The following is a 19,522-nucleotide window of genomic DNA, read 5'->3' as shown; positions in this document are numbered from 1 at the left end:
TCCTAACAGTGGGAGTGGGAGCAAGGGTTGTCCTTCTGGAACCCTTTCTCTCCTAGTGAATCTGTGTTTTTAGAGCTTCAATCCTGAGAGTGTTGCCTCTTTGAGCTGCCTCCTGACTTGTTTAAGGCTTTCCGTTTTTATTGTTATTTTGCTTTTTCCCAGAGAAATCAGGTCCACTGTTCACATTAACAAGTTCTTTGTTTTCACTGTGTGTGTGTGTGTGTGTGTGTGTGTGTGTGTGTGTGTGGTGGGGGTGGCTTCCTCAGGGACTGTAATTGGGTATGTTCAGGCCCTTCTATTTGTGCTGACCCCAAAAGAAGCATTTTCTCAGATATTTACCTTTTCAGGGTGGTAGCTGGTTATAGCTCTCTAATGTAGAGTATCCAGTGAGTTTCTTTTTCAGTAGTGACCAGGCATCACTTTCACACCAAGTCTGTTAACTCCATTTAAGACTTGTAAGAACCGTCTAGTGGGTTTTTGATTACTTTGAGCAGTGCCACCTGGCTTAGTATATAGACGAACCTTCTGCTCTCATGCCCTAAACCTTTCATTTTTGCTGATTGACTTTGTTTTTCAGCTTTGTTGAAGTCTCCTTTATGATTACTGCTTTCAATATGGTTTATCTGTTGTTCTCCTGACTTTTCTCATTTGTAGTTTAATGGGGATACTTGAATTTTGATGTCTTGACATATTCCTAGCACTTAAACATATTTTGTGCTTATTTTTCTTTAATCATAAAATATCTGTAACATGTTTTTTAATGTCTTCAGCAACTGTCATAGTTGTTTTACATTCATGCCAACCTTACATTGATATTTTGTCTTGTGCTTATCTTTCTAACATCCATCCATCCATCCATTCATCCATCCATCCATCATTTATCTGTTCTGTGTGTCTGCGTATCTGTGTGTGGGTGCATATGAGGGTTATGTAGTGTGAGCACAGGTGCCACAGAAACCAGAAGTGTGAGCTCTCCCTGTAGCTGAAATTATAGGCATTGTGAGCTGTCCAACATGGGTACTAGATACTGAACTCAGATCCTCTGCAAAAGCAGTTTATGTTCTTAATGGCTGAGCCATTCCTCCAGTTTCTACAGTTGCTATTTTTATGTCATTGTTTTTTTCTTTTAGTGTTAACAATAATCATCCTAATGAAATTGACAGGGTATCTCATTCCCCAAAACACTAGGGATATTTTACATATTTTATATGCTTATTGGTTATTTGAATTAGGTTTTTTTTTTTTAAATTGTTGTTGCTTGTGCTAAGATGAAAGAGTTCTCTATATGCTCTGGACATTAATTTTTAATCCGATAAGCAATTTGGAAATAGTTCTTTCCCATTCTGTGAATTACCTTGTCATTAGTGTTGTTAGGTACACAGTTTTTAATTTTGAAGAAATCTATTTTACAATTTAAACATTGTTATTGTTTTGTTTCATGTCCACACATCAATGCCAAATTCAGTATTATGAAACTTTTCTTTCATTATGTACCTTTATCTTTCAAATATAGTCCTGTGATCATGTTTGAATTGGTTTTTATACATGGTATAAGATAGTGGTAGATATTCATTCTTTTACATATTTATACCAGTTTTTCCGGCACCAGTTTTGAAGACTGTCCTTTTCCCAATGATTTTGACACTTATCAAATGGGAGAATTTCTTCCATCAATCTATAATATCTGTCTTTATCTCAGTAGTTATAGCTTTGTGGTCAGTATTGAGATTTGGAAGTTTGAGTTTTAAACCTTGTATTTTTTTCCCCCAAAATTAGTTATATGAAGTTTTTTGTGTTTATGTAAACTTTAGGATAGGTTTTTCTATTTCTGTGAAACCATTGGTAGTTTGATAGCAATTGCTAACATAGTAATTATAAAACTTTAGAAACAGGAGTATTTTATTTATTTATTTATATCCTTCCAGGAGTATGTTTTAAATTTTATTGATCCAGGGCTATACTACCCTTGGCTAAAATTTATTTCTATACATCCATATTTTGCTATTATTACTTGTGGAATTGTTTTCTTCATTTATGTTTTAAGCTTTTATCTTACTATTTACACAGAAGCACAGAGCTTATGTGTTTGTGTGCTGGTTTTTGTCACCTACAGCACTGAAGAATGTGTTCATAACAACACTTCTATATGTGGAATTGCTAAAGTTTGCTTTGTATGTGTGGAGGGGGGTAGGAGTTCAATTGCTGTTGAGTCTAAACTTTCTTGTATGCTCATGTTCACTCTTTGTGTTTATGGGCATGTCTGTGCATGTGAATATGCATGCAACTGCACATGTGAGGAGACTACAGGTCAAGGGTGGGAGGGTGTTTTTTGAGACTGATGTAGGTTCTGGGCATGGAACTTGTGTCTTCTCTAAGAGCAGTATATGCTCTTAATCATTGAACCATGTCTCTAGCCCCCAAGTTAACTGAATTTTAAAAACAGTGTTTGCTATCATTTGTATAATTGAAAGGTAGAATATAAATTTGGGTCATCATATATAGTCTTTTTTTTAAATTAAGAGTTTTCCGTATTTCAGGTTCATGTAATTAAACTATTATATTTATATGTATAAACTATACATGAATATAACTATTATATTTCTAGAATATTTCTGCTAGGCATTGAGCTCCCGGCATCTTTTTGTTTCCTTCCCACTTACTAGCATGGCAGGTCTGTGCTACCACACCTGAAGATACTTTGCTTACTTGTTTAAGCAGCAGGTACTCTATTTCCTAGCACCAGAAGATCTTAGTTTATCTCATTCACTAAAGTAAAACAGGAGTTAATTGTAAACAGTACACCTTGTTTTGTCTTCTTTCCTATTTCATGGAAATACAGTTGTCACTATTTTCCTCTTCCACATACATTGAGATATTTTAACTTCCCCAAAATATTTCATGTCCAAAGGCAATGCTTGATTTCCCCCTCCCCTAAGAGCAAACAAGTTTTCTCCCCTGTTAGCACAGCTTGTCAGCTTCTTTGGTTGTTTTCTGTTGATAACTCTGTTTCTTTTTTCTTTTTCTTTTTTTTCTGAAACAGGACAGCCTTGGCTGTCCTCTCTTTGTAGGCCTGGCCACCTTCAAACTCACAATGATCCGCCTGCCTCTGTTTCCCTGAGTACTGGAATTAAAAACGGGGGGGGGGGGGGTTTACCATGTCTAGCTGATTATCTTCTTTTTATGAATAGGTTTTCAGTAGTTCAAGTATCTTTTAAAAACAACAGTATTGCCATCTGTTTAGTATTACTGCCAAAGTACTGTTCTTGTTAATTCATGCCTGTCACACAGCTATATACCTTTGAAAATATTTCACCTCTTCTTCTTTGTTTTCATAGTAGAGAGTTGTAGAATTGTGTTATTTTTTTTCCTTAGATTTCTTATGTAATGGTTTATCTAATTTTATTTCAGCACAACAGAGATCCAAGTATAATGTGCTTTTTAAACTGAGCATTGGCTAGGGAGCCCTGGAAGTGGCTATAAATGAATGACATGACACAATAAGGATATTCCTAGTTTAGTCTTGTTCATAAAGTACTGTTGTATGACACTGTATAACTGTATGTAGGCTCAAATTAAGCAAAACTGCTGTAGTGATTTAGACAACTCAGAATTTGTATAAACTGAAGAAGATAACATAGGTAAATCTTTCTTTTGCAACTCACAGAAATTTGATTCAACAGATTGAAGCTAAAAGATATGAAAATAGTGTACAGTGATAAGATTAAAAATTTTAATGATTCATGCTATGGAGAATTGTTAGGGAAGTGGCAGAGGAACGTGAATGCCAATAGGACAAGGTATTAGCTGTTACAAAGGGAATTGTAGTCTTATGAATTTATTTATACTGATTTTGTTTGTCCTGACCATAAGTTATTAAAGGATATGATATCAGTGATTCTAGACTTAACCTCTTAGTTCAACCTTATGGTTCCAATTTTTACCAGCTAACTGTTATTTATAAGAAGTAATCTCAGAAAAGGACACTTGATTAACCTCGTTTAGAATTTTTACCATTTATTGTGACCAGGGAGTGATTGCTTCATTGAGCAAGGATTGCCTGTTGTACAAACAGAAAGCACTATTAACATTTAAAAGGATCAAGGTTTGGGCTTATTCAAAAGTAGACAGAAGTTTCTATAGTTATTTATAATACTTTGTTGTTGTTGTTGGTGGTGGTGGTGGTGGTGTGTGTGTGTGTGTGTGTGTGTGTGTGTGTGTGTGTTGCTTCCATGCTCTAGTCTTATGCCTGGTCTGTTTTGACTTAAAGAAAAAACACCATTACATTAAGTCAACCAATGATTGGTACCTACTGTGTTCTGGGCAGTGGGATTACAAAGCATGAAATCTGTCTCTGAGCTGACCATAGAGATAAATATAATCAGAAAATTTCCCAAATTATATTAAACATTTGATTTTTCACTTTAGTGATAGCTTATATGATTTTACATTTAAAGGCTTTTAAAATATTGTTTATTTATTTATTACATTTTATTCACTTTGTATCCCAGCTGTAGCCCCTTCCTCATCCCTCCCAATACTACCCTTCCTCCCTCATCTCCTCCCATGCCCCTCCTCAAGTCCACTATGGGGGAAGTCCTCCTCCCATTCCCTCTAAAGCTACTCTATCAGGTCTCATCAGGACTGGCTGCATTGTCTTCCTCTGTGGACTGGTAAGGCTGCTCCCCCCTCGGGTGGAGGTGATCAAAGAGCCAGCCCATGAATTCATGTCATAGACAATCCCTGTTCCCATTACTAGGGAACCCACTTGGACACTGAGCTGCCATGGGCTATATGCATGGCCCTTGTTTGGAGTATCAGTCTCAGAAAAGAAAGACCCCTGTGCCCAAAATTTTTGGTTATGTTGCTCTCCTTGTAGAGCTCCTGTCCCCTCCAGGTCTTTCTATCTCCCCCTTTGATCAGATTCCCTGCACTCTGCCTAAAGTTTGGCTATGAGTCAGAGTATCTGCTTTGATACCCTGCTGGTTCAGAGGCCCTCTGTGATAGGCTCCTGTCCTGTTCCCTGATTTCTCCCTCTTCCGTTGTCCATCCTGTTTGCCTTCCTGAATGAAGATTGATCATCTTACCCAAGGTCCTCCTTGCTTAGTTTCTTTAGGTGTACAGTTTTTAGTATGTTTATATTATATTCTATGTCTAATATCCAGTTATAAGTGAGTATATCCCATGTGTCGTTCTGCTTCTGGGATACCTCACTCAGGGTGATCTTTTCTGGATCCCACCATTTGCCTGCAAATTTTATGATTTCCTTGTTTTTAATTGCTGAGTAGTATTCCATTGTGTAAATGTACCACTATTTCTGTATCCATTCCTCCACTGAGGAACATCTGGGTTGTTTCCAGATTCTGGCTATTATGAATAAAGCTGCTACAAACATGGTTGAGCAAATGTCCTTGTTGTATACTTGAGTATATTTTGGATCTATGCCTAGGAGTGCTATAGCTGTATCTTGAGGTAGCACTATTCCTAAATGTCTGAGAAAGTATCAGATTGATTTCTAAAGTGGTTGTACAAGTTTACATTCCCACCACAATGGGGGAGGGTTACATTTAAAGTTTCACTTGAAGGAAATTTATTTAGAAGATGATCTCACTGTAAATAAGCATTACAGGTTTTCAGAAAATGAATACATGCATGAAGTCAGCACTGATAATAACTCCTGTATACAGTGTGCATAGAAGAAAGTGTATTTGAAAAAGATAACTCACTACTTTAGGTGCTTTGGACCCCAAGGAGTTTTTGCTAATAAATACTGTAGCTATTGTTTTTTTCTAGATAATGAATGGTTTTGATAACATTGTAACTTAGGGCTAGAAGTACCATTATACTAAAACAGTGAAGGTATTCTTTCATCTTTTAAAAGTGCTGCGGGATATGTTTCAATTCTAAATTATTTTTCATGTAAAATTTAATTTTAATCATTTAGTTATTTTAAGTGTTCCTTGTGATAATAGCAGTGATTTTGGTTGTGGAACCATATTTCATCTTGATTCTTGTCGAATTCTCTTCCATTGAATACAATGAGGAATCTCCATGTAGCATTGGTTTTGAAGCTTATTGTTTGAAGTTTTCTGTAAAAAAAAAAATGTGTTAAAAGTTACTGTGAATGTAATAGAAACTGTTGTACAAAAGGCAGATACTTTATTAACTGAGGTATTTCAGAAATATCTTTTTGAGTACACTTCAACACTTAGTATATTTTCTTACAAATATTACGTCCCAGTAATATTTGACATCTATAATTTGTTTTTTTTTTTAAGATTCTTACTTGGTTATAGTTTAAATATAGTAATTTTTTTATAAATGTATTTTCCTGAATATGTAAACTTTTTTTTAATGTTTATTGTGTGTGTGGGGGCGGGGGAAGAGGAGGGAAGCAGGGCATATGGAGGTGAAAACACCACGGGATCTGTCCTTCCACCATGTGGCTCTTTTCCTGGCTGTTTCAAGACCTTTAATTATTCGAAAGAATTCTTTGCTTTTAAGATGTACCAGAAAGTGTCAATACATCTTTTTAACTCAAGATTATGTATCATTTATCCATTTTGCCACTTTCACAGGAAAAGGTTGGAATTGACTTTAAAGTAGATGGACTAGGATGTTAATGGATACAGAGCCTTAAGCTTGATCCCAGCACTTCACTAAAAGCAAGCTTCAGAAGTTCCCCCCCCAAAAAAAAGTCAAGTAGTACTATTTCTGAAATACTGTTTTTTTTAGCCATAAGAAAATCATTAAAAATGTTACTAGCGTTTAGTAATTGTTAATTTGTAACACTGTACTTTTTCATTAAGTAGCTTCATTAGTATACCTTAAAATAGTATAAAAGATAAAGAGGGATTTTGTTTACTTGTTTATTTTGTCTCATGGCTTTATGATCTATTTCATCAAGGCAGACAAGCCAGTAGCAGCGGTAAATTTTTTAGGGGCAGGGTCTATCTATCTATTTATTTATTTATCTATCTATCTATTTATTTATTTATTGCGACATGGTCTCATATGTAGCTCAGAATGGCCTAGAACTCACTGTATAGCAGTAGGTGTTCTCAGACACACAACAGTCTTCTGCCTCATTCTCTTAAATATTTAATTTAATTTTATTTTTTAAACTTACAGGCTTTGGCCAAGTAACTGACTGAATAGGAGAGCTATATGAGTTCTTGAAGTGCTTGTTATGTAAATGAACTTTGATGTCATGATCAATTTTTATCTTTTAAAGGAAGGTGCATCTGCCCGTAAGACTCAAACTCCTGCTGCTCAGCCTGTACCTAGACCAGGTAAAAATATAAAACTGATGTTTTTCTAGATGATCATAAAAATGAATGTTTTTTTTTTTTTTTGATGTGTAGTAATCTGAAGAAATCATTGTTTTGCTTACATACACTGAAAGGCCATTTTTCTTCAAAGTAATCATCAGCATTCCATAGCAGGTCTTAAACTGTGGTGATATGCAGAAAATACTTATTAAAGTTTCGTCAGTATCATTCACAAACCTTATATTCTTAGCAGAAAAACATAAAGAAGTTAAAATGTACAATTTACAGAATCTTTGAAGTTTAGATTTTTACTATTTACTGGATGTCTATTCTTCAATTTGATTTATAGGCTTGGTTACTTATTTGTTTATGTGAGAAAATATCTGGCAAAAGCAACCTAAGGAAGGGTTTGTTTTGATTCAGAAATTAAGGGTACAGTTCGTCATGGAGGGAAATTGTGGCAGGAGCTGGAAGAAGCTGGTAACATGGCATCCACAGTCAGGGAGCAGAGGGAGGTGGACTGTGTGCTCACTTTGTTAGCTTCTCTTCGTGCGGCACAGGACCCTGGCTCCTGAAGTATTGCCACCTACATTCAGGGTGACTCTTCTCATCTCAGTTAGTGTGATTGGTATAATCCCTTACAGACACTTCCAGAGGTTAACTTTGCCTACACAGTTTCTCAGACACGACTGGAAGCTTGTCTCTTAGATGATTCTAGAGCCTGTCAAGTTGACAGTCAAGGTTGACCATCACAGAAATCAGTAACATAAGTTATATGACAGTGTGTATCAGTAACATATAACTTATACCATGATAACATTTGTTTGAGCAGTTTGTTGTACTTGAAGAGTTAAAGGGCATTTTTAGATGGCTTTATTTTGGTTAAGATTTGTTTCAATTGTAATTAATATAAAAAAATCAATAAAAAAGATTTGTTTCAAAGATTTATTTATTTGTATTCCTTTATTTAATAACATTTGTTTTTAGAATCATGATATTCTATGCAAATTTGGGGTATTTTTTGTGTTGGTGAGCACTTTAGAAGTTCCACATTTTTTTAAATTTTTTTATTTTTATTAATTACAGTTTATTTACTTTGTATCCCAGCTGTAGCCCCCTCCCTCATCCCTTCTCAACCCACCCTCCCTTCCTTTTTCTCCTGTGCTCCTCCCCAAGTCCAATGATAGAGGAGGTCTTCCTCTCCTTCCATCTTACCCTAGTCTATTAGGTCTCATTAAGAGTGGCTGCATTGTCTTCCTCTGTGGACTGGTAAGGCTGCTCCCCTCTCAGGTGGAGGTGATCAAAGAGCCAGCCCATGAATTCATGTCAGAGACGGTCCCTGTTCCTAATACTGGGGAACCCTCTTGTACGCTGAGCTGCCATGGGCTATATCTGTGCAGGGGTTCTCAGTTATCTCTATGCATCGTCCTTGTTCGGAGTATCAGTCTCAAAAAAGACCCCCGTGCCCAGATTTTTTGGTTGTGTTGCTCTCCTGTGGAGCTCTTGTCCCCTCCAGGTCTTTGTATCTCCCCCTTCTTTGATAAGATTCCCTGCACGCTGCCCAAAGTTTGGCTATGAGTCAGAGCAACTGCTTTGCTACCCTGCTGGATAGAATCTTTCAGAGGCCCTCTGTGATAGGCTCCTGTCCTGTTCCCTGTTTTCTCCCTCTTTCGATGTCCTTCCTGTTTGCCTTTCTGAATGAAGACTGAGCATCTTACCCAGGGTCCTCCTTCTTGATTAGCTTCCTTAGGTGTACAGATTTTAGTATGATTATCCTATATTATATGTCTAATATCCACTTTTAATTTATGAGTATATACCATGTGTCTTTCTGCTTCTGGGATATCTCATTCAGGATGATCTTTTTCTAGATCCCACAATTACGTTTTTGAAATAGTTGGTACTAGTAAATAGAGTACTAGTAAAGCTATTTTAGAGTCTATCTCTTCTTCTTGGTACCTAAAAAATGATTTTGCTGATCCATGTAAACACTAATAGTATATTTGTCCTGATAGCCAATTAAATAAATTAAATAAATTTTGTAACTATTTCTATGTAATCTTTGCCAGAATTTGTATAAGCTAAAGAGCACTTTCTAGGAAGAAGAAAGTTACTCCTGTAACATAAGCAGGAGTGACAGATGACTCTGGGTTCAAAGAATTAAATCCATGAATTATAGCTACAATATAGAAACAGTTGTTAACAGTTTTGAAGGGAAGGATATGAAGTTGTGGTTTGTTAGCCTAATGAAGATCACATAAAAGATTCAGAAATTACAGAAAAGGTAAAACAACAACAAAAAAACCACTTTGAGGATTCTCATCCAGTTTTGTATTCTGTGAATTGGTATGAGTTCATTCTGTAGTTCTCAAAATCAGTATACAAAACAAAGGACAGAAGGAAGTTACTGATGTAACAAGTCACTTTATTCAAGTGTGCTGTGTGTGTGTGTGTGTGTGTGTGTGTGTGTGCGTGTGTGTAGAAATCGAAGGGGTATTGTTTAATCTTTGACTTGTTTATTTGCGATTTTTAAACTGGGGAAGAAAAAAAAAACTGTGACTACCCAAAACACAGCTGACAGTGTAATAGGTAGTACACGTGGCAGTGTGGAATTGAACTCTCCTCTAGGTAGGGTTTATAGCATTTCGAAATGGGAAGGAACTATATAGTCCTCACTTAGATTAGGGACCTAAAGGATGGAATTCCATGTCTGATCAGTAAAATTATTTTTTTAAACTTATCTTTGTCAAATATTAGTAATGCTGTACCAGGCAAATCGCTACATAATATGTCACTTTTTAAAGTGTTTAACAAAAATATCAGATTTTAAAGAAATTTGGACAGTAGCTAGCTAACAATGGTTATATGTTTTCTAGTACATGCAGAAATATAAGTCTTAAATGTCTTAACCCCACTATTATCTCCTTTTTATAGCCCAATTAAATCACTTGCCTTTCGCCTGCTTTTTTTTAATGCATAGCTATCCATATTCAGCTCTTCTGGTTTAAAATTTTATTATTATTCTTTATTATTTTATTTTAAAATAATATAATTTTATTTTATTTGAGATAGGTTCTTACTGTGTAACTTTGGTGTAAAACTCATTTGGTAGACCAGGCTGTCCTTGAACTCACAGACACTCACCTTTCTCTACTTCCTGATTCAAGATTAAAGATGTTTGCCACTGTGCCCATCCTTCTAGCTTTAAAGTGTTTCCTTATAATTTAGAATTTTTCTTAAGTAAATGGCCTATAGCTCTAGTCTGTTTTTTTCATACACTCAGGTGAGGTTGAATCAAATCACTCGTCTGCCTCATTCAAGTTTCTTCCAGTATTAGTTATGTAGTATATAAGTGATGTGCTAGATGGAGTACTTCTAGAACCATTCTATAGTTTTACGTGTGTATGCTGAGCAGGTCGGTGGTGGCACATGCCTTTTATCCCAGCTCTTGGGAAGCAGAGGCTGACAGCTAGCTGTCTATGACTTGGGGGCCAGCCTGTTCTACAGAGTTAATTCCAGGGTACAGAGAAACCCCGTCTTGCCCCTTTCTCCCCAAAATGTGTATACTGATGATTTCCAAATTTTTATCTTTTTCTAGCTTTGGCACTTGATACTAAAAATATTAGCTGTCACTTCTACATGAAAATAAGTTATAGGCATCTTAAAACAAACAATTTTCCTGACATTGGGCACAAATCAAGGTATCTCTCTATATACTTCAGTAAGTGACACTACTATTAAGTCTTTTTTTTTTTTAGCCCCCAAGCTTAAGGCATTCTTCATATCTCCTTATACCTTTCCTAGCTTCTGAGTCAGTTCTCTCAGATTTAGTTTTTTGCATACCTCCTTCACCTGTTTCACTTCTTAGTCTCTCCCTCAACTTAAGACCCACCATTTTCTTTAATTAGAACATCTTACATTGTAGTCAGTGGACCACATTGTGTTAGTCTATTTTTATGCTTCCACTCTGCCTTCTCAAAGATACATGGCAGAAACTGTCAAGGGCATCTAAACGTGTAAAAATCTTTTTTCATAATTCAGTTAACTCAACCAATTGAATGGTAATTGTTACTACTCTTTTCTACTTAGCCTTAGATAGGAGTACAGCAATAGGGGGGACAAAGCCCTCATTTAAATCACATATAATTTGAGGAAAGCTCTAGCTGCTTTCTTTAGCTCCTGCTGGCCAGAAGCTCACTATGTATGCCAGGCACACTGCAAAACCAAATATGCCTGCCTATGCCTCTACCCTCTGCTGGGATTAAAGGCCTGTGCCATGACATCTCCTCCAAAACATTCTCTGTTTAATCCCTGTCTAAATACCCAACTTTTCTTTAAGTAAAAGAGATGAGATGAAAATTGTATCATGTTGCTTTCTGGCTTAAAAATAATTGGGAAGGGAAGAATCAAACATTTCAATATCCCTTGTAAATAAAAATTTAATTGAGATTCCACAGCACCTATGTCAGATTAGTGTGTTGTCAGAATGGTTGGTAGCACATGTCTATAGTCACTGCTAGTTAGAAATGGGGAGATTGGGTGGATCCAGAGCTCAACGCCCCAGGTTGAAAGGTCTATGAGGACAGATCTCACTCTCTTCAATGACTGTATAAGAGGTTTTAAGGAGTCCAGTTATTTGTAACTAAGCAAAGGAACAGTAATATTTCTTTTGGCTGAAAACAACAGTTATTGTATTTGCTTAAGTAGTAGCAGCAGCAGCAACAGGGCTCGGTAAGTGACATAAAATATGCCATGTCTGGCTAAGGACCTGGATTACATCATTATTTTTAATTTTTTATGACATTTAGTAGGATGTAGAATTGTATCTGTTCTTCAGTTGAAGGAACTTGAGACTGGGTAAAGTGAGCCACAGTCCCAGTTTAATTTAGATAGGCAGTAGCAAACGTGGGTAATGAGTTAAATCATGAGCTCAGACCCTTGCTATTGATCACTCTGCTATAATGCTTGCTTACTTTTATTTCAAAAACACATATTAATGTGCATTCATTCCAGAGCAAACAGTTTCATACTGATATTTTTTGTTCCAGCATACCGAGTGCCTTGACCATTTTAGCATATCAAATGCATTGAACTATCCATTACTATCTCCTGCTTCCCCTTCCCCTTAAAAATTAGTCCTCTTTCTGTTTTTATGATGTGTATAAGCATATATTAAAATAAGTTTTTTGTAAAAAATCTAGGCTTCATAATATGAGGGAAAGTATCCTGTTTGTCTTTCTGAGTCTGGCTTATTTTGTTCTTTTGTGTATGTATTATATACCGTTGTTGCATGTTTGGTGATCATGAGTTTTCAGTGTCCTTCTCAATGACTCTAGTTTGAGACAGAATCTTTCAGCAAAGCTAGAATTCATGGATTAGGCTAGATTGGCTGGCCAGTGAGCTTCAGTGACCTACCTATCTTTAACTACTTTCGTCATCTCCAAGTAAAGGCACTCATAACTGTACCTGACAATTGGTTGCAGTATCCAAATATAGATCTTTGTGCTTGCACAACAAATGACTTACTTGCTGAACCATTTTCTAGCTCATGCTTGTGTTTTGTTACAGCTGAATCTAACACTGTTATGTATATATGCTACATTTTCGTACTCATTCGTCTTTTAATGTACATATATCTCTATATATATGTGTGTATGTGATATATATCAGAATCTTGTGGTATTTCTGTTCTTAGTCTTTTTTTTTTTTTTTTCCCTGAGGAACCTGCCACCATGTAGAATTCCATAGTGGCTACCCTAAATTACATTTTGCCTTTAGTGTAAGTGTTTCTCCTCATCTTTCTCCTCAAATCCTTGCCAATAAATGGGGTGGGGGACAGAGAGAGAGAGAGAGAGAGAGAGAGAGAGAGAGAGAGAGAGAGAGAGAGAGAGAACCCTTTGGTGCGTGTATGGAAATCAGAACTCAATTTGTAGAAGTATGATCTTTTCCTACCATGTGTGTCTTGGGGACTGAACTCAGTTGTCATGCTTGTCAGCAAATGCCTTTGACTGCTGAGCAATTTTCCTGGCTTTCTTTCTTTTTTTTTTTTTTTTTTTTTTTTTTTTTTTTCCTTTTTTTTCATGTTAATTCTCACATAAGTGATAGAGAATCACAATGTAATTTTTATTTGCAATTCCTTGATAGCTAAGGATGTACTTTTTTCTGTTGTTATTTGTACTAAGATCTCTAAGAAGCATTTTCATTTTATATACCCATTTTTTTACTAGATAATTTTTTGTGTATGTTTAGTTTCTCAAGCTCTTTATAGAGTTAAGATATTAATCCCTTATGCAGTGTGCAACTGACAGAAGTTTCCTGTCCTGTAGGCCATTCACTCTGCTGTCATCATTGCTGTGCAGAGCCTTTCACCTTATGTCGTTCATTTAAATGTGCTAGGGGTTATTTTCTGGGCTTGGAGTCCTCAGAAATCCTTTCAGTGCTTTAAGTCCTTAACAACATTTCCTTATTCTGACCTAGCACTTTCAGCTTCATGTCTTTGCTTAAGGGCTTGAATTCAGTTTGAGTTAATTTTTGTACAGGAGGAAAGAAAGCGAAATCTTTGTCAAAAATTAGGTGGCTGTAGCTGTGTGGATTTATTTCTGAGTCCTCCATTTTATTCCTTTTGTCCATATGTTTTTTTATTTTAAATGTTGGTACTGTACATTTGCTGTTACTATGGCTTTGTAGTATAATCTGAAACCAAATGATTTTTGTTTGTTTGTTTGTTTGGTCACTATTTTCATGGCTAGTCAAGAGCTTTTATGCTTACATATAAAATTTAGGTCCACCCCATCTATTTCTGTAAAGAATGTCATTGGGAGTTTGATGAAAATCATAGTGAAATAAGATCACTTGTTTGTGTAGCTATTTTCACAATATTAACTAGGCAAATTGATGAACATACCATACAGAATTTTTATTGTGAGCACTGGATTTTTTTTTTTTTTTTTTTTTTTTAATTAGGCTTATCAACTTGAGTTTCACAGTGCCCCTGCTTTGGTACTTAAGGTAGTTTCACAATTTCGGTACTTAAAACAGTAGGAAACAATTACTACTTTTTTTTGTAATTATTTTATGAACTTTACTTATATGTGTGAGCTCTTTAAATTTTTTATTTTTCTTGTCCTTGGTCTTTTGAGCCTTTATTTTAGCAAATGTTGCTCTACTTTCCTAAATTTATCTGTAGATTCCCTTGGTAGAAAACAAAGAAATCTGACTGAAATGACATCGATTCTCTTTCTCATTTCTCTTTCATAGCATCTTTTCTCTGCTATGTGTCCATTTTTCTGTTGAATATGTCACTAGCCTATCCTTCACCAAATGCTGTTTCCTAAGACTATATAATACACCAGTTAATATGATCTAGCTATTCAGATTTATTCATGATCTTAGAAATGAGTTAATAAAGTTTGTGTTTCCTTGGGATGAGGAAAAATGAAATTATTACAAATATGTATATGTGTGATTTAGTCTTTGTAATGATGGAAAGATTATACAGTGCACTGTATAGTCACAAGAAAATAACTGCAGAGTATGAAGAATTCATTAGGATGTAGTATCTTGCTCTCTAAAGAATGGAGTTTCTTTCAAAAATGTGTTCTGTATTCACTTACAAGTGGTAACTGTTTGTGAGGACTGACATTGAATGTGAATTTTTTCCTTACTATCCACTGTTTACTAGTTTAATTTTTTAACATAAAGGTAGTGATTTTGGAGTTGCTAAAATATATTTCCGGGTGGAACAACTATTAGCAGCTAGATAAAGCTTTCAGATAGTTTCTTTTGCATCTAGTCTTAGAGACCCCATGCATAGTTTAGTTGTGTTACCATCTCATTGTCACACACCCTGTCTCCTTCCTAAGCTGTTATTATGTAACTGCAGTATATTACCACATTCTTCAGTCTATCCTGAGATCTTTCTACTCTCCTAAATGATTTGTTTCGGTTTTTGTTGTGGTTTTCTTTGTTTTTTGTTTTTGTTTTGTTGTTGTTGTTTGGGGGGGAATAGGGAGAGAAGGTTTGAGACAGAGTTTTTCTGTGTAGCTTTGGCTGGCCTGGAACTTACTCTGTAGAACAGAACTCATAGATATCAGTCTACCTTTGTGTTCAGAGTGTTTCTGAATTTTCTCCACCTAATAATGTTTCTTAAATGTTAGTATTTACTTTTTTTTCCTGTGTGTAATTCCATGGTCTTGATAAATGCTCACTTTCTTGTTTTCTTCATCACAGTATCATGAAGAATGAAATTTAAAATTAGATTCCATGTAACACATTTTTTTTCAGAAGATGTTATATAAATAGTAAATCTAAACATACAGCACTATTCTCTTGCATAGATCATGAATTAAGTTAATGCGTATGCTAACATATTTCTGTGCTGCTGTATATAGAATAAAAGCACCAGAAATATTTTTATTTTGTAATACAACTGTGGTTACTAACACTAAGACAATTTCTAGACAGTATAGATTAGATAGATATCTAGATATAGTTGACTGACTGCTTTTAGTGGTTTTTCTTCGACTAAAAGTCATTTAAAAATGTAAAAAATTTTAAAGAGAAAATAATCTAGGGGGCTGGAGAGGTGGCTCAGAGGCTAAGAGCACTGGCTGCTCTTCCAGAGGTCATGAGTTCAATTCCCAGCAACCATGTGGTAGCTCATATCCATCTATAATGAGATCTGGTGCGCTCTTCTGGCATGCAGGCATACATGAAGGCAGAACACTATAATAAATAATTTTTTTTTTAAAAAGGAAATAATTTAAAAACTATTTCAGATCTTAATCCCCAGTAGCTTCTTTTTCTTTCCTCAGATTTCCTCTCCTGATTTTACGGTATTAGATGTTCTTTTGGTACTCTGCTTTCACACTTATAACAGTTACTCGCTGTATTATAAAACTATTTTCTTTATATACCAGATCTAGACATCCATGATCATACTATGTAGCACTGTTATATTATGTTTATATATATGTTATATATATATATGTTTCTTGTGACACCAAGTTGATGAGTAATGCTACGGCATTTTAATATTTGTAAAAAGCAGAGGCATAAAATGCGGGGTATTTTGTTTCACCGTGAGTCATATGAATATCAGCCATGTTTAGGCTTCCCTTGTAAGTTGGAAATAATGTTTTATTTTTAAATAACAATTATTTTTTTTTATTTTATTTATAGTTTCTCAAGCAAGACCTCCTCCAAATCAGAAGAAAGGTATGATTGTGCCTTTGATTTACTTTATCAGGTAAATGTGGGTAAACTAGGTTGCAAAATCAGGGCTAATATTCTTGTATATTATGTATGTTGACTCTATCTGTGTGGTATTTTTGCTTGGCAGTAAATAAGCCACATGAGTTACTAAATATTTTTGCCATTATTGCTAATTTAAAATAATTTAGTCTAAAATAATTAAGGTTATAAATTTTAAAATTATTTTAATATCAAAAGTAATTTCAACAACAACAATAATAATAATAATGGTGATGATTCTATTTTATCTTAAAATTTTTTTCTTTACAGGGTCACGAACACCCATTATTATTATTCCTGCAGCTACCACTTCTCTAATAACTATGCTTAATGCAAAAGACCTTCTACAAGACCTGAAGTACGTAATTTATAGATTTTGTTGTAATTTGTTTGTTTGTTTTCAAGACAGGATTTCTCTGTGTAGCCTTGGCTGTCCTGAAATTTACTCCAAGCTGGCCTCGCCTCTGCCCCACTACCACTGCTAATTTATAGTCTGTCTTTCTTTCTTTCTTTCTTTTTTTTTTTTAAATAATTAGTTATACTTGTTCTTTATGAGACACTGATGTTAATATGTAGTTTTGATTTTTTTAATATTATATAATTATATCAGTTTTCCCTTTCCTTTCTTCCCTCTAAACCCTCCTATGGTACTATATTTTTTTTTTAATTGAAAAAAAAATTTGCTCCATATACTAAATTCTGGTTATTTTTTTCCTCTTCCTAAACTCTTCCCAGGTTCCACATACCTTCCCACTCACCCAATTTCATGATTTTTCTCTCCAACTTCCTCCCACTTCCCCTCTCTGTCTAACAAACAAAGAAATAAACAAAACCCTACACAAAAATGGAAACCAGAATATACAAGTAAAGACCAGTAAGACCCAAAAAGTGTATAAATTCCATTCTACTCATTGAGAGGGGACCTACCCTGATGTGTCGTTAATATACCCAGCAAGACTCCATTGGAGAAAATGAATTTTTCTATGCCAGTAGGTATCAATTGCAGGTAGCTTCTTGTTTAGGGGTAGAAGCATATATCTGCTTTTCCCCTTAGCATTGGGACCCTTCTTTCTAGCTTTAACATGTGCAAACCCTGTGTTTGCTGCAGTGGTTTTTGTGATTTTATTTGAGTACCAGAAATGTTGTGTATGAAAGACAAGTTTCTTGGAGTCATCCATCACCTAGACTCTCAGTCTTTCCATATACTCTCTTCCACATTCACATTCATCACTGACCTCTAAGGGGACAGGTATGATGAAGACATCCCATTTTTTACTCAGTGTTTCAATGTCTCACTCTCTGAACAGTGTCCAGCTGTGGGTCTCTCTGTTAGTTTCCATTTACTGCAAAAAGAAGTGTCTCTGGTGTTAGCTGAGTGAGGCATAGATCTGTGGGTAGAGCAGAATGTCATCAGGAATCTATCTTAGTTGTTTCTCTGTGTGATGAAATATCATGCCCAAGGTAACTTTTATAGTAGGCATTTAATTGGGGGCCTTGCTTCCAGTTTTAAGATGGTGGCAGTTGGCATTCAAGCATGGCTCTGGAGTTTCAGTAGCTAAGAGCTCACTTTTTATCTCGTAAGTTATAGGTAGAGAGAAAGAATGAGACCTGGCTGTGCGGGGTCTTTTGAAACCTCAAGTCTACCTTCAGTAGACTTTTTAACAAGGTCACATCTGCTTCAACAAGACTACACTTCCTAATCCTTTCCAAACAGTTCTAATAACTGGGACTAAGCATTCAAACATAGGAACCTATGGAGACCATTCTCATTTAAACCACCAGAGTCATTTTATTGTTATATTCTTTTATCAGAATAGTATTTTAAGGTTTACTCATCATCCAGTCTTAGATTCTTGATGACCCTAGTAGTTTGATCTTGATTTGACTTTGATAGATCAAGAAATTTATTCACTTGTAGGTTTTCTGGTTTGTTGGAGTACAGACTTAAAAATATTTCTGATTCTGTGGATTTCCTTGGTCTCTGTTGTAATGTACCCTCTTTCCTCTAATTTTAGTAATTTGGATCTTGTTCTCTCTGTTTCTTAGTTCATTTGGCTAAGGATTTCATCTTAATGGTTTTCTTAAAGAACCAACTTTTACTGTCATTAATTCATTGTTTTTGTTTGCTTGTTTGTTTCTATTTTATTGATTTCAGCTGAGTTGGATTATTTTTTGCTATACATACTTTTTTGTGTGTGGTATTTCTTTTTCTAGAAATTTCAGATCTGCCATTAAGTTACTAATATGAACTCTCTCCAATTTTTTTTAAATGTGGGCACTTAGTGCTTTGATTTTTTCTCTTAAAACTGCCTTCTTTGTGTCACACAAGTTTTGTTATGTTGTATTTCATTTCATTCAATTCTGAAACTTTTTACATTTTTTTCATTTCTGTCTTGACATATTTTTTCCTTCAGTAGTGAGTTTAGTTTTCATGTCTTTGTGTAATTTTGCTGTTGATGTCTAGTTTAATTGATGGTGGTCAAATAGTATGGAAGGTGTTCTTTCCGTTCTTGTGTTTATGTGGACCTCTGCCTTTTAGCATCTCCATTGGGAAGTGAGGTGTCTGCCTTATGTTATACTTGGTTTTTTTCCCTAGAAGCTTTTCATATCCTTTCTATGCTCTATACATTTAGTATTTTGTTTATTATGTGTTGGGAGGAAATTCTTGTCTGGTGTTCTGTATGCTCTTGTATATTCTATATGTTCTTGGACTTTGATAGTTTGGGGAAATTTTTGCTGGAAATATTTTGTGCAGTTGACCTGGGTTTCTTCTTTTCTGCCCCTATTATTCATAGATTTGACTTTTTTTTCAGAGTGTCCCACATTTCTGGATGTTTTGTTTGTTTGTTCGTTCGTTCCTTCCCTCTCTCCCTCTTTCTCTCTCTTCCTTTCTTTATTTTCTCTTTTTCTCTCTTTCTTTCTTTCTTTCTTTCTTTCTTTCTTTCTTTCTTTCTCTTTCTTTCTTTCTCATTCTCTCTTTCTCTTCCTTCCTTCCTTCCTTC

General features: G+C 35.3%; 1 protein-coding gene across 3 annotated transcripts in view; it reads left to right on the top strand.

Annotated features, from left to right (window-relative positions):
• The window catches only part of Cdc73 (cell division cycle 73), a 133,725-nt gene that overhangs the window by 69,788 nt on the left and 44,415 nt on the right, over positions 1–19,522 (top strand). For all 3 annotated transcript variants that reach the window (XM_060364413.1, XM_060364411.1, XM_060364412.1), the window contains exons 11-13: positions 7,232–7,289; positions 16,449–16,484; positions 16,791–16,878. In XM_060364413.1, coding sequence (XP_060220396.1) covers positions 7,232–7,289; positions 16,449–16,484; positions 16,791–16,878 — 182 coding nt within the window. The remainder of the gene's footprint in view (positions 1–7,231; positions 7,290–16,448; positions 16,485–16,790; positions 16,879–19,522) is intronic.

This window comes from Meriones unguiculatus, chromosome 11, assembly GCF_030254825.1.
Source record: "Meriones unguiculatus strain TT.TT164.6M chromosome 11, Bangor_MerUng_6.1, whole genome shotgun sequence".
Lineage (NCBI taxonomy): Eukaryota > Metazoa > Chordata > Mammalia > Rodentia > Muridae > Meriones > Meriones unguiculatus.
Note: the sequence above shows the minus strand (reverse complement) of the source record. Positions and strands in the feature narration are given on the sequence as shown.